Raw genomic sequence first — 16,498 nt, 5'->3', positions numbered from 1 at the left:
GTCATTAGCTGACTAAGTATTCCCACTCTGGTTCATTCAGTTCAAATTGCCTTAGATAAGTCTAAAATGCTTTCTTCCTGCTTATACACGGTAGTATGTGCAGTAGTAGTGTTACTCTAATAAATGTTTGGATCAGTATGTGCACTCGAATTCACTAAAGCTGACTGAATAACTTGAAATAAACCTTGCGTATATAAGACCTTGTCTCACTTTGATACTATCCTGTAGTCTGGCTGTTAAAAGTACTGTCTTACATTAGTATAGATTTTCATCCTGTATTAAACTCATGGGACCCTTAAAGACATTCAGACGCCAGAAACCTGAGCCTCCAGGGGCCTTGCGGGTCCTCTGACTCATAGTCATAACTGTAAATCATTTAGGATGTCTCAATGTGCCGCAATAGCCTTTCTGTGAAATAGAGAGATCACTGGCAAGCACACACTCACATCTAGGAGAATTCTCAAAAGATACCAGATGGATTCTATACACTCCTATAAGATATGTTACAATACAAACACTGAGGGGGTGAGTATACAGTACATGTAGAAAAACAGTGGTCTCATGAGAGCTATTGCATGGAGGCAGGCACTACTTATCTATTGTTCTCCTACAGTACATGTATTCCTATGTACATGCGTTAAATCTCCATACAGATAATTTACCAAGAAACACAATGGGTAAACATTCGTGAAAGATACAGGGATTTCATTATATTCATTCAGACTGTAAATATTTTTGTTTCGTTTTTTACATGTCCTAAAGTCATTATAGGCCACCTACTGACGAAGGAGGACGTCTGGTTCGGAGTGTATTGTAACAGTGCTTATACGGTAGCCTACCAATCTACTGGTAATCAGAGCAGCGTCAATAATGTAATGCTTATCTGTCCTCTCTTCTCTCTGCAGTGTGGACTTTGTGAAGTGGTCCTCCCAGGGCATGCTGAGAATGAACCCTGATGCCATGAACGCCCTCTTCAAGCCCACCATAGATCACATCATTCAGCACCTCAGTAAGTAGCCACTATTACTAATAAAACAATTATTTTCTTAAAGGGACTTCTTAGTACGGACACACATATACAGTATACTGGTAGTATCTGAAAGATATTGCCTGTTGTCATTCTATATTAGGAAGCCAAACCTTAGGTGTAGCAAGACTGCATCCTATTTAATGTTCAGCTGTTGGCCCTGCTGCTGTCTTGACAAAGTGACAAAGCTCAACTGACCAAGATGAATAAAGCATCAGCATACTTACTGTATGTGAGCACGCCCAGCCTGGTCTCAGACTAGACGTAACATAGTAAATGTGTATGATATGTTACATTTGGTATGGTTACATATAAAATAATGTTACTTAAGGCAAAAATGAAAGTAGGGTGGTTGGTCGGGGTAGATGGGTTGACGTATAATGTGAACTAGCAACCCAAAGGTTGCGTGTTCGAATCTCATCACAGACAACTTTAGCTAATTAGCAACTTTGCAACTACTTAGCCTGTTAGCTAACCCTTCCCCTAACCTTAACCTTAACCCTTTAACCAAATTCCTAACCTTAACCCCTAGACTAGCTAACGTTAGCCACAACAAATTTGAGTTTGTAACATCTAATATATTTTTCAAATTTGTAACATATTATACAAATTGCAATTCATAATATATTGTACAAATTCCAATTCATAATATATCAAACAATTTGTAATTCGTAACATATACAAATTGTAATTCGTAACATATTATACATAATGGATGATGGACATTCACAAATGAATACATACCAAATGAATACAATATAATACTAATTGTAATGTCCCGGATTTACATTTATTATGTTAAGTCTACCACTGAGTCCAGGTTGGCACTCCACCCAGGCTGAATTGAAAGCATTCCCATCCCATTCTCCACTCAAGGATTTGAGATCCCAGAAGAGATTTCTGGGGAGTGCACACTGCATCCCAAGGTTTCCTCTCACTGTACAGTGAGCAGTCTTCCCAGTAGTCCCACCCAAAATAAACCAACCTACTTCAATTATGCATGCAGTGTTTTTGGACAGAGAGTAAGAAGTGGGTCACATTACTTTAGCATGGTCTGCTTGGAGTCTAATGAACTGTCTGATAACACTGGGGCTCAAACAGGAAATGTTGTCCTCTGGCATAACACATGCTATGCTATTGCCTGCAGAAAACTGAAATTGTATTAATGCTTCACATACTATAGAGTAAAACTCTAGTTGAATAACAACTCTTTCCATCTCAGCTGATCTCTTTGAGAAGCCGGAGGTGTCTGATATCAAGTTCCTGTTCCTAGTGGGCGGCTTCGCTGAGTCACCCCTGCTGCAGCAGGCGGTGCAGAACATGCTGCAAGGACGCAGCCGCATCATCATCCCCCACGATGTGGGCCTCACCATCCTCAAGGGGGCCGTTCTCTTCGGCCTGGACCCCAGCATAATCAAGGTGCGCCGCTCGCCCCTCACCTACGGCGTGGGCGTCCTCAACCGCTACGTGGAGGGCAAGCATCCGCCCGACAAGATGCTGGTGAAGGACGGCACGCGCTGGTGCACCGACGTCTTCGACACCTTCATCACCTGCGATCAGTCCGTAGCCCTGGGTGAGACGGTGAAGCGCAGCTACACGCCCGCCAAGCCCAGCCAGCAGGTCATCGTTATCCACATCTACTGCTCGGAGAAGGAAGGCGTGGGCTTCATCAGCGAGCTGGGTGTGAGGAAGTGCGGCACGCTGCGGCTGGATGTGACCGGTACGGAGAGCACCGTCGTGCGCCGTGAGATCCAGACGCTCATGCAGTTTGGGGACACGGAGATCCGGGCCATGGCGGTGGATGTAGCCACTTCGCGTACCGTCAAGGCTAGCATCGACTTCCTCAGTCAGTAAATAGGGTGAAATGGAGCAATAAGGTCAAAGGGTCATAGGAAGTGAAACCTCCAGCAGCACACACACAATGAGCCAAGGGACAGTGGCTAGAATGTAGCAGTATATTGATCTTTGAGCCTGTTCAGATTAGCATGAGCGCTAGTTTGTTTCTGCTTTAGCTGACTCCTTGGTCAGAAACAAACTAGCACTCAGGTTTTATCCCTGTGTACCATCTGTGTATCTAGTCTTAAGTGCAGGCTATATTGATGTGCTCTGCTCTAGAGATGTTTAGATTGGAGTATGTACAGAGATGCAACACAGCTTTGTACTATAGGCATATATTGCTATTGATACGTACAGCCTTGTTTCAGGTCCATTGTGTGTTATCTGTGGTTGTGTGCTGTAGCTGTGTTAGGTCATGGTAGGTTGATACTGTAGTACCCCCTATCTTGCAGCTCTTACAGCTACAACACTATGCTATGACACAATGCTCCACAAACCTATGTCCTCTCCAACCCTCGCTCATGGGACCAAATTTTCATAACTGCTATGACCATTAGGCATTTAAACCGAACTCCTGGGGTTTCCTTGAACAACAGTTAGAAACTATCATTCAGATGCTTATCCTACTCATCAGACCAGAGTTTTATTGAGTCAGGGTTGGAGAGCACCTGAGATGAGGGAAGGCAGTGGTTCTCCAACAAAAACACTCCACTTGATCAGTTAAACTTCACAGGATAGCTTTCAAATCTGTATTTATCTCTACCGTCTCCTGTGGTTAGGCATGAGATGCCATAGAAAGGAGTTATATTACCTTATGAAAACAAACTTGGTGCATTAGCTTTTAAAATACATTTGAAGTCATGGAAACTCAGTTCATTTTTGGTCAAATGTAAGCAGATGGTCTCCTATCCTGTCAACAATATCTGTTTAAGGCAAAGGTTGGCTTCTAAATGTGGCTTATTCAGCACTGCAAACACATCTATGTGTTAGAAACATAGAGAGACTAACAACTAGCTGTTTAGACGTCAGGCTTGATTGTCAAGACGTTCTATCATTTCTTACCAACAATGTAAAAATCCACCTCACTGTTTTAACATGTTGCGCTGATCCACAACAACATATAAATCCGAGAATGTGAAAAATGGCAGAGTTGACATTGCTGCTAGCTGAACCGGCAAACTGATTTGAATATAGCCATTGCGATGTGCTTTGTGGTTGCCTTCATTTGTTATGCTTATGAGACGACAGAGGACAACAAGTCCCTGAATTTCCTTATATCTTTCCTTAATATCTGAAATTCAGGAGATTGTTGAAAAGGAAAGATGAAATTGAAAATATGTTTATTTCTGTAAATACAGTATTTAAATATTGTACAGATTTTTAGCGTTATGATTTTAGCAGCTTTAGAACCGAGAGTATGTATGCTTTCGCACAGACACCTTTTTCCATTATTCTCACCAGCCATAGCATGTGAGTCGAGGCAGAATTTGAATGCCGCGTTCATCGACAATGAGTGAAAGTGAGCATTGAAAGAGACCTTGAATACCTTTCCTTAAAACATGAGTGGTTCTTTATGGAACATGGAGTTTCTGTGGGTTGGGCAAATATTTGTGTTTGCTTTGTAACTATTCAATTTGTATTTAGTTCAATGTTTACAATAAAATGACTGTCCCAATTCGGCTTTTGAAAAACCTGTATTCAAAATATCAATGGCAAATATTTGTTGGGGTCTTTCTAACTACAGTAATTGGCAAATCATACTGACAGACACCAGGTCAACTGAAACTATACCTCAACCACCCTGCAAATAATATAAAATGACAGTTCCAAATCATTGTCTTTCTTCCCCAACAAATGTAATACAAGAGCAATAAAACCTTACAATTGCAAGGTATTGTTCCTTACCACAATTTAACTCAACCATTTACATTTTTGTGCCGTGCTTCCATTTTAAATTTGTTTCAAGGATGCAGCTACCGGAAGCTGCTGTTGAAAGTATTATCCCCTAAATCAAGTATTGATGGAAGGAAACAACGCAATAAAAAACAACTTCATATTTAAACATATAGATACAATAAATTACACTGGATTTACACTGGAGAAGAAAAAAAGTTTATGGCCCAACATACAATCATTTACCCAAATGAATGCCTAACATAAGATGTGATGTCAAAACTATTCAGCATATAGACACAATTCATGTCCCTAGTCTTGATTCAAGACAAAGGTAGTATATTACTCACTAGTAACTGGGTTTGGATTTGAATTGATTTTGTTCCCTACAATAGCTGTTGTTTGCAGATGCACTCAATTTGAGTGGTTGGTAACACGGTATAACGCAGACGATGCATGATAACCTTAAAAGAATGTTTATAGTCTTCCAGCAGTGTTCCTCTCTGAGAACCCTACACTGAGGATTTAAAACTAATGTAAGGTAGATTCTCACAGAAAAACTCTGTGAATTTAAGTTGGTCTCCCTTGACTTGTTGACGTGGAAAAAGTGCACAAGCTTTGATCCCTGATGCTGCCTTTGGCACTCTCCTGCAATGCACGTTTTGCATGATTAAATCTTTACGAATGAGGAGAAAACAATATGTAACCACATTTATTTTTTTTTAGGTTTGAGGGTTAGGTATGGTGATAATGTTACAACACCACGTGTGGAGAAAAGCGTGGCCTTTTCAACTCTAGATGTAATGACAAATGAATAATTAACTGCGAAGGAAATGTTTTGACATGTTCATGGCATGTCCCAAGTCAATCATCTCGCACACTGTTATCACAGCAGATCTGCTCAATCTCCATCCTAACAACTAGTAACAGGTTAATCTATCAACCCTTTCCTCATCCTCACGGAGGTCGATGGATGACTATTGAGTTGAAGGGAAAAAAAACAGCATTTGTTTCTTTCATGTATTGCTACTTTGATAAATACCATGTATTTCGTGCCACCTTCAGTATTATGTAATGCACAATATACTGTATGTAGCGGGTTTATATTCGAAGCTAAGTCCGAATTGTATGAAGACATGTTTAGCTGAAGTTCGCATCGTATTGAGTTTATAACGCAGCAGAATATGACATTCGGCACCTTAAAGAGAGTAAATATTTTGAATTCTATGAAGTGTCATTTATTAACCTGTAATTGAATGGGTGGGGGGAGACAGTGAAGGAGCATCAGTGTAGCTAGCTTCTGCATACTACGACAGAAAGTGCTTAACTCTTTATCTAGAACTTACAATATTACAGGACATGAAAGTCCACTGCTACTTGATTCTATGCTTGCTGTAGAACAAATTACTTCACTATTCAACCAAAATTGCCACTCTTAAATGTTTCACAAATCATACCTTTTTCAGTTTATCCTTGGGTGTACGCACATGTGATTTTTCTACTGTTGAGTTACAAGTTTCCTGCTCTTACTATTTTCACTCAAATGAGTTGTATTTCAATGCCAAGTATTCACAGCCAAACTGTCATCCAATAAAATGTGTATTTCAAAGAATATCTGACTACCTGTCGTTGTTCTTTGCTGGTTTCATGACATGCTACACATGCCTCATCAAAAAGACTTCCCACATCAATAAAAGTAACAGGGGAAGAAGGAAACAGACTATATCATACTTTTTAATTACCTTATTTATAATTTGCATGTTTATTTAGGCCAAGATGGCAAGGTGCCAGTGCAGTGGCTATAAACAGTCACTGCTGTTTTATCACTAATATTGGAAACAACAGCTACAATGTATTCTGCAATAAAATCAACGTTTGGAAACCCAATTCAAGCTAATTCATATTTTTCTATGTGTTCTATTCAGTGTTAGCACAATTTGATGAGGTATATCCAAAGCAGCCACAGATTTGTATATGGGTGTGACCAATTTGGGTCTGTGCCCTCGGGCTCAGTAGGAGCCGAGAATAAGAATATCAGAAAAGCAACACTGCTCTCCAGTGGATATTTTGGTCACACTTTATCTGGGTACTCCGGATACTCCATCTGTAGATGCTCTACATGGTCATAGCATCAACAAACTATCTGTTGATAAGCAACTGCGTGAAACGGCTATGTTAGGGTTAGAATAAGGGTTAGGGTAAGGGTTAAGTTCAGGGTTAGGATAAGGGTAAATGTTAGGGCTAGGGTTAAGGTTAATAGATGGAATATCCAAATAAAGTGTTACCAACATTTGTTGAAACTACAGTACCTGAGACTACGTAACACAGCATTGAAATGATGGGATAACTAGTACGTTGCTATGCAGTAGTGATACCCTGCTTCACCACCTGTGACTTGTTTTGGGGGTTTTCGCAACGGACGATTCAACCTCAGTGCACAGGAGGTTGGTGGCACCTTAATTGGGAAGAACAGGGCTCGTGGTAATGACTGGAGCGGAATCAGTGGAACGGTATCAAATACATCAAACACTTGGTTTCTATGTGTTTGATGCCATTCCATTTGCTCCTTTCTGGTCATAATCATGAGCCGTTCTCCCCTCAGCAGCCTCCACTAACTCAGTGGTCTATATCTCTATGATAATGACAGCTCTAAATTATTTCAAACTTTGCTGCTCGTCTGTTTCTGATCTCTCCACCCGGGCCAGAACAGTGTATTAGGAGAAAGAACAGTTGATCCAAAATAAGCTCCAGCTGTTTTTTGTTGTTGCTGAAATTGAAGACTCATTGACGTGTGCAGTGTTGAGTTGTGACGTTATGGAGACATGGGTTCATAACTGCCGGTACCTATTAGGCCTAATGGCTTTGGAGTGCCTTGTGTTCAGTTGTACTCATATAGTACAGCGAGGATTTTTATTTTTAAAAATCCCAGGTTTAATAACAGAGGTTGCGAAATGAGCACATGCTTCAAACCAACCTCAATGTGCTATTCTCCACTCCAGGGGTTCTCAAAGTGGGGTCCGCAGGAGTACTGCATTTCATTTCTTTATATGAATATTACTAACAGATGAAAGGAATTTTGGCCAATGGATTTGTGGAATAAATTGAGGGTTTAATACAACACAATAAAACTGCGTTCTCTCTGTTCTCTCTGCCTTATGGCAAAATGTGTAGAATTGCAGGATATAAGCTTTAAAGCTGCAACAACAAAAAATATCTCTGCCCCATTAAACAAATTGTAGAAATGCAGTAAATGTGCTTGAAAATTGCTAAATTTTCTCTCCAATGCCATGGGCCTTTAAAATGTTTCTTCCCAGGGCCCAAGACATGGTTCATCAGGCTATGCACTGCCAAAGTCATAGCAAAACTCATTGTATGCCATTTTGTTGTGTTCTGATTATGTGGGTTTCCCTGATTAATTTTCTATCACAAAAGGGGTCCCCGGGCCCAAAAAGTTTGGGAACCCTTGCTCTACTCAGCTTGCAGATTAAAAAGTCCACTGCTAAATTGTAGTTAGCCTCAAGCGCCCTCGCTAATGATCCAACAAGCTGAATATGAAACTAAACACTTCTTATTCAACCACTGTGTGCATTTAGGAGCGAGTGTGTTATTCTAACAGGAGTGTTTGTGGAGAGGCTCTCAACCCCACACAGGGCAAGGTTGTTTTTAGTTGTTGGATGTGTGCGAGGGGGATGGGTAGGGTGAAGGATAGGATAGGTGCACTGGTTATCTCCAAAATGGCTGGAAAGTAGGGCAGTTGCTACGGCAATTTCAAGGGGAAACTCTCAAAGTAGGCCCTTGAGTTGCTGGCTTGATCCCTCCCACACATTCACACACTCATATATTCTGTCAGGAAAGCAGTGAGATTTGGAGCTGGGAGCTCAACACGTTTTCATTCCAGCGTGATGTTGCGGTTGATGTTCATGCCTGAAGTCTCACAGTTCTTCACACGTTTTCATTCCATTTGGGGCACGTTTGTGCTCTGCTGGGCCGTTCCCCCCTCTGTCAGGTTACCTAGCCATCATTTGATTTAATTAGTATTTGTTTGCTCAGCAGACACCCTTATCTATGAGATGAGTGTCACTGCATGTTGATGAGAGGTCTGTTTGGGTAACATCCCTCCACACACAAACATACCTGCACACCATAGGAGACTGCTGAGGAAGGCTCATAATAATGGTGGGAATGGAGTAAATGGAATGGTATGAACACATATGTAAAGCATGTGTTTGATACCATCTCATTAATAATTAATTCCATCAATTAAATTTAGCCAGTCCTCCCCAATGAAGGTACCACCTGTGCTGCACACACACATATACACAGGCACATACATACATACAAATTGTGTACATGAGAGGAATGGCACTCCTTACTGTAATATATTCCAACAACAGAATCCAGTGTTGGAAAGAGTCAAGACAGTTTTATTGGACTGGATGGCTGACTGAACATGCGACTGCACGTGTGTATTTTTTGAGTGCGGGCTTTATATAAATAACTGTTAGATATTCTAGTAAAGTCATGGCATAGTAAAGTCAGACCAACAACCCTTTGTTCCTAATGTGTTTGAGGAGGCCTTACCCACTACGGAGGAGTCCTAGTATGTTTAGGACAGGTACAGCTACAAAATGATTCTGGTGAGCTTTCTCCATTTGCCAGGAAACATCCTAATCCCTTTATCAGTCTATGATAATCTAGATAAACCACATCCCAACCATATAAAGGAAACACAAATACAATCAGGTTTTTGCTAAGCAATGATTTTTAAGATTGGTATTCAAGGAGTCCAACCAAGCCATTATCTCGTCCAACCATTACCTAATTCAAAGTTACCAAAACCTCTCTCTGTCATTCATATATAACTGCAGACACATGGAAAAATCTGTTCTCTGTCATCTGTCGTGTTTTCCCCTGTTTTAAGTATACCTTGCTAATGCTTGACCTGTGTGTGCTTTGTTAGCTACAAAGCCACCCCCAGAGCCCTGGGAGCACTGATCAAAATGAAACACTGTCATCCACAAATTCCCTCAGGCAAACAGACATAATTACTGGAATTAGCTAGCTATTTTGTCATTAGCCTCTGCATTCAATGAGCCTATTAAAAAGAAATCGAAAAGATAGACAGTGACGGATGTCTAGGGCGGATTTGAAGACACAAACATCCCCCCCCCCCCCCCCCCCCCCACGCCTTAGCCCCATATTCAATGCTATGTTTAATACCATAATGTAGTCATTCTCGGGGCTGTGGCGCTGCGGATTGTTCTGATTGGTATTGTGTGAGTGCTGATGGCTCGACTCTGTTTAGTCACCGCATACAAATGCACTTTGTTTAGCGTTCTGATGAAAATGGCAGCTTGCCTTTTAATGCTGTATTTTCCCTAGCCGTAATCACAGGGTGGGTATTCAAATAAATGAAGACAAAACAATGAGACCCAATCAGGATTTGCTAAGCTGGTGAAAGGCCAGGGACACGTTAATGAGAGCTGTGAAGACACTAGGCCTCTTGGAAATACACGTATGACACATTAGGCAGACTTTCTAGCTGGCTGCACTTTTTGTCTAAATGGGAAAAGGAGCGACATGATACTAACGTGTAATTTAGTGTAGATTTGTGTTTGCACAAATGCAGCCCCCAGTCTTTCAACATTTAGACTAATAAAGAGACGCAGAACTTTCTTCCTGTAGGCATGATGTGAACACACAAAATCAGGATTTCAACCTGACTCTGCATATTCTTTCCTATGATAGCTTATACATTTTTTTTTTTGCCATTCTAAGGATTACTTTGTCCTTGAACAGGTCGGGATATATGTCTGTCCTTTTTCTTCTACTCATGTTGCTGCAATGCTTCATTGTGTAGATGTATTTCACTGCAGCTGCCGTACCCAACTGTAGAAACAATTAAAGATGCTGTAACTTCATTGAAAAGTACAGGATGTCATGTTGTGCTTCACTCAGGTCCGCATGGTTTAAGGGTCTGAAGCACCATCTCACGCACCATCTCGTTTCCACAGAACAAAAAGCTGCAACAGAGAGATATGGTGAGCCAGTGGAACATGAATGGACAAATGTTTATCACAGATGACGGTCCTATACTGCCCTCTAGGGTTTTACAGAGCATACATCTTTCAGAGAGCTGCTTTTTTCCCTCAAAATTATAACTTGTTATACAGTGGGGTAAAACATATTTAGTCAGCCACCAATTGTGCAAGTTCTCCCACTTAAAAAGATGAGAGAGGCCTGTAATTTTCATCATAGGTACACTTCAACTATGACAGACAAAATGCCAAAAGAAAATCCAGAAAATCACATTGTAGGATTTTTAATGAATTTATTTGCAAATTATGGTGGAAAATAAGTATTATGACAAATAATGACAAAGCAAAAACAGGTTTAGAAATGTTTGCACATTTATTCAAACAAAAACAGAAATATCACATTTACAGGTATTAAGACCCTTTACTTTGTTGAAGCAACTTTGGCAGCGATTACAGCCTCAAGTCTTTTGGGGTATGATGCTTCAAGCTTGACACACATGTATTTGGAGAGTTTCTCCCATTCTTCTCTGCAGATCCCTGCAAGCTCTGTCAGTTTGGATGGGGAGCGTTGCTGCACAACTATTTTCAGGTCTCTCCAGGGATGTTAGGTCGGCTTCAAGTCCAGGCTCTGGCAGGGCCACTCAAGGAAATTCAGAGACTTGTCCCGAAGCCAATCCTCCGTTGTCTTGGCTGTGTGCTTAGGGTCATTGTCCTGTTGGAAGGTGAACCTTCACCCCAGTCTGAGGTCCTGAGCGCTCTGGAGCATGTTTTCATCAAGGATCTCTGTACATCTTTCCCTTAATCCGGACTGGTCTCCCAGTCCCTGCCTCTGAAAAACATCCCCACAGCATGATGCTGCCACCACGCTTCATTGTAGGGATGGTGCCAGGTTTCCTCCAGACGTGATGCTTGACATTCAGGGCAAAGAGTTCAATATTGGTTTCATCAGACCATAGAATCTTGTTTCTCATAGTCTGAGAGCCCATGATGTCTGTCATGTGCCTTTTACTGAGGAGTGACTTCCATCTGGCCACTCTACCATAAAAGCCTGATTGGTGAAGTGCTGCAGAGATGGTTGTCCTTCTGGAAGGTTCTCCAATCTCCACAGAGAAACTCTGGAGCTCTGTCAGAGTGACAATCAGGTTCTTGGTCACCTCCCTGACCAAGGTCCTTCTCCCCCGATTGCTCAGTTTGGCCAGGCGGCCAGCTCTAGGAAGAGTCTTGGTGGTTCCAAACTTCTTCCATTTAAGAATGATGGAGGCCACTGTGTTCTTGGGGACCTTCAATGCAGCAGATCTGTGCCTGGACACAATCCTGTCTCGGAGCTCTACGGACGATTCCTTCGACCTCATGGCTTGGTTTTTGCTCTGACTTGCACTGTCAACTGTGGGACCTTATATAGACAGGTTTGTGCCATTCCAAATAATGTCCAATCAATTGAATTTACCAAAGTAGGACTCCAATCAAGTTGTAGAAACATCTCAAGGATGATAGATCGAAACAGGATGCACCGGAGCTCAATTTCGAGTCACATAGCAAAGGGTCTGAATACTTATGTAAATAAGGTATTTATGTTTTTTCATTTTTAATAAATTTGTAAAGGTATTTATGGGGTATTGCGTAGCTTAATGAAAACATATTTTTTTTAATCCATTATAAAATGAGGCAGTAACGTAACAAAATGTGGAAAAAGTCAAGAGATCTGAATTACTTTCCGAATGAATACTCCCGGGGATGTTCGATTGGGATGCGATCCAAAGCAGGGATAAACTGCCATTAACATGGACAGCTGCATTCCCTCCCATAGAAATCATGGGGGACGCCCGTCTGCTACAGTCTTCGCTGAACTCAATCCCGGCAAATCAACTTCTAAAACCATAGAAACAGTTCACAGCCATATCAATGTCATGTACAACAGGTGCGTGCATGCCCTCCCCCCCTCCCCCCCCAGGACAGTCTTTGCAGCCAGCGATGTTCCTCCCCATCCCATGTGATAGCCTAGAGTAGTTTGTTAATGGAGGACAGCCACCCAGCCTTGGCCCCCTAACAACTCAGTGCAACCCCAGTAAGTCGGGGAAGACTTTCAAACCCAAATTAAGAAAACAGTTAAAACCTGTATCCCGTAAAGCCTTCAGGGTTTACGAGTCTGTCATTGTAGTACTTGAAGGATCAGAGATGGTTGCAGGCAACAACATTGCGCGTGTCTGGCACAATAACAAAGGGGGCAAAGCAGAGAGAGGGATGGGTGAAGGTCATGGGCTATGTTGTAGTCTCCCAGCATAGGGCAAGCACCAGGTGCTTTCAGATCAAAAGCTGTGGCGCCATCTCTTCTCTACAATCAAAAGTGAAAGATTCAGCTGTGCTGGCCCCCAAGGCAGCAGCACATATCTGAAGGAGCCTGCCACCATTTTTGAAAATATTTGTCCAGACCGGTTCAATCGAAAAAAACTGGTGTTCTTTATGGTTTTACCATTGGTACCATTCCAATATTCCAGGGGATACATTTTAAGATGGCCAGATGAGAAAATGTGTGAGTCATTGTGTCATGGAGTGCCTATGATGCTAGTTCTGACCTTGGTGGGTAATCTTACACTACATAGGAAGTTACATTACGTCAACTTGTAACGGCTGGTTAATAGATTGGGGTCTCTATTCACTGACGGGCTTTGGCCATTCATACATCGATCAAGTGACACCATTCATTACTATTTGAGGACTCAATAGCGCATTCAAGCCAAATTAAGTCTTAAGATAGTGTCTCATGGAGGCATAACATGTGCAGTTTGAGCTAATCCATGAAGTGATGTTGCTGGCTAACTCAGTGATGCCACCTCTCATTGAGTAGCTCAAGTTGAAGGCCAACTGGGGTACTGCAGGTTGCCATTAGCAACTCAATTATCCTTATAACTTATTCTGTGTGCAATTTTGAAGTTATCAGTTCAATTACATTAATATGGTTTATTAGAAGCAAATATTTGTATCATTTTATTTCGTTTTTTTAAGAAGATTGTCATTTTTCCATTCGCTGTAAAGGGGCGGGATCCTGTTTTCCGCTAACAATGCCTGCAGTACTGCAGTTGGCATTCAACTTCTGTAGCTTCAATGAGGGGGCAGTCTTTCTCCCCTGGCTCTATTCAATCCGTATCACAGAAGTTCAGCATTAGTGTTATTGAAATTTAAAGTCAATGTTCCGGCGTTAGCGGAGACTGCATTCACGTTGCCGGATTTTTTTCCCTCATTTTGTCTGTCATAGTTGAAGTGTACCTATGATGAAAATTACAGGCCTCTCTCATCTTTTTAAGTGGGAGAACTTGCACAATTGGTGGCTGACTAAATACTTTTTTGCCCCACTGTACATTTCTATCACGCAATCGGGAGTTATTTTCCCTTGCGGTTGATCCTCATCTATCTTCACCTTATAAGCATTTTTCCCCAATTCTACAGATTTCAAGACACAGTACAAATATGCGTCAGTTCTCCCCTTCCCAAAGGCAGTCAATGTCCACAATGGTAGAGACAATGTTCTTGTCACAGCCAGGCATGTGCTCTCCTCCGTTAGGGTAGAAGTCAATATGGCCAACAGCCTGCGATATGCCCTTGTCTGAAATAAAAAGGATGATTTAGTTTTATGCGGTATTCCGCTCGTATGAACATAAATATTTTGTATAAAATCAATTACATTGTCGCATCAAGACTGTATAAAGCCTTATGCTCTTGTTTTACAGTGAGCTGGGTTCTTGAACACAAGTCATAGCTACAAATGTAAACCAGGGTATTCGTCACACTCAAACAGTGCACTTTATTTTGATATTTAAAAACAGCCATTGTGTCCCATACCAACATAAGAGATGAAGGGCAGCGTGTCAGTGTGAATGACATCTACAAATGTGGCATTGGAGGCGTCCAGGCGTACCGTGGCAATGAGGCCCTGGAAGCAGGGCTGTGCTGGGTCCAGCCCTGAGAGAGGAGGACACACAAACATACAACCTCTAACTCAGAATATCAGTCAATCACTTAACAAGGGTTATATGGCTCAGAATAGGAGTTGTGGCTTGGGACCTGGGTTTCAACGCATTACGTAGCTCCATGACGATGTATACATGTGCTTAGCTAAGATCTGACCTGTGACGCGTCCTTGCCTGCTGATCCTGCGGCCCACCTCCCCAGCAGTGTGTGCTCCCAGACTGTCCGATAACGTGGACCATGCTAGCCTTCGGCCAGTAGACATCCTGTGACAGAAAGTGTTAGGGTGAGCGTTGGAGTGATAATGCTGTCTTTCAACCGAGAACGCTCTGTTTGCTGTGTGTGACAATTCCCCTTTATTCTGCAGTTGTGCGTCCATGCTGCCGCAACAGAAATAGATACGTTTTTAGGCTTAAACATTCTTGAGCTGTGAAACAACATACAACAACAGTCACGTGCACGTGTAGACAGTCAGGGTCAATTCCAATATTATTTCAAATTTAATTCACTTATGGAGTGGAGAATTTGTTGAATTCAATTAGAACTACAACAATCTGAAAGTTATAGAATTAGACTACATTAGAATGGTGGAAAATGTCACTTCGGAATTGAAATTCAGTATTTTTACATTTCCCAGCTAAACTAATGCAAAGAAATATAAAGGAAATAATGCAATTATAGAAAGTTTGCTGCAGGATTTAAACGCTTTAAAGTGGATTGACGCAGCCTTTTGTCAATCTAATTTAAATGATTACTTCCCCATCAAATTCCATCAGTTTAAGCTAGATATGTCCATTTTTGTATGGGCTGTGTATCATTCCACCGCATCCGCCCATGTTAGCCTTCCACAGCTGCGATGGAAAGTGGGAGAGCTACAGAACTGTTCGTCAGACCAGGAGACATCCCGAAAATCGGTCTCACGTCTGTGGCATCCCGAAAGGTTTGACCTAAAAACTAATATGACAACTATGGAAACATGACTCACAATGGTGTTCTCAGTTTTGTCACGGTACTCCTCTGAAGTTAACCCAGTACCAAAAACGTAATAGAAGTGATTTCGTTCCTCCCACCCTTAAAGAGGTCAAACACATGTCCATTTTTTAAAAGTAATTCCTGAGCCTTCTTATTTCTCCTAGATATAGGTCAGAGACTTCAAAACCTTATGACTTCCTTTGATGGTCTTTTGCCGTTTAGGAACGTGTTACTCAATGCCTTTCAATGGGCTATAGCAGCAAAGGTCAAATTCTATATTTTATCAAATTGTTAATATATATCTACACAAGTGAATTTAAACAGCTAAAATATCCATAGTATATCTTAAAATAATTCCATACGATAGCTTAGTGGAATTTGAATTGAATAAAATGTACAGGGAAAGGGAATTGAATTAGAATTTGTGGAATTAACACCAACCCTGTGTATACAGTACCTATGGTCCAGACAGTACTTACCCAGAAGACGTCAATCATGTGGGCCACCTGGGCGCCAACGACTCAGATGTTATTGGCTGCCTGTGTGCAGAGGGTCACCCCACCCCCCTTCTTCCAGTCCACACAAATGCAGTTGACCTCTTCCTCTGTCAGTATGGTCTGAAAACACAAACATGACATCAACCCCACAATGGGAACGGCTGTTCCCGGTGTTAACTATTGCTTACTTCCTTGGTGTTATCCAGAGAACCACCCTCTCACCCAAAAATAAAATATCAAGCATAGTACACAAGTCACGTTGGGAGGGACTC

General features: G+C 41.6%; 1 protein-coding gene and 1 pseudogene across 3 annotated transcripts in view; one reads left to right on the top strand and one right to left on the bottom strand.

Annotated features, from left to right (window-relative positions):
- The window catches only part of hspa12a (heat shock protein 12A), a 46,389-nt gene extending 40,021 nt beyond the window's left edge, over positions 1-6,368 (top strand). For 2 of the 3 annotated variants that reach the window (XM_021580438.2, XM_021580437.2), the window contains 2 exons: positions 906-1,009; positions 2,250-6,368. In XM_021580438.2, coding sequence (XP_021436113.1) covers positions 906-1,009; positions 2,250-2,881 — 736 coding nt within the window. In that variant the 3' untranslated portion in view covers positions 2,882-6,368. The remainder of the gene's footprint in view (positions 1-905; positions 1,010-2,249) is intronic. The other variant, XM_021580439.2, reaches the window with a different exon arrangement.
- Positions 6,369-12,900: 6,532 nt separating this feature from the next.
- Positions 12,901-16,226, bottom strand: LOC110503088 (annotated as a pseudogene).
- Positions 16,227-16,498: the final 272 nt, after the last annotated feature.

This window comes from Oncorhynchus mykiss, chromosome 23 (genome assembly GCF_013265735.2).
Source record: "Oncorhynchus mykiss isolate Arlee chromosome 23, USDA_OmykA_1.1, whole genome shotgun sequence".
Lineage (NCBI taxonomy): Eukaryota > Metazoa > Chordata > Actinopteri > Salmoniformes > Salmonidae > Oncorhynchus > Oncorhynchus mykiss.
The sequence above is the reverse complement of the archived record's forward strand: the minus strand, read 5'-3'. Positions and strand labels throughout refer to the sequence as shown.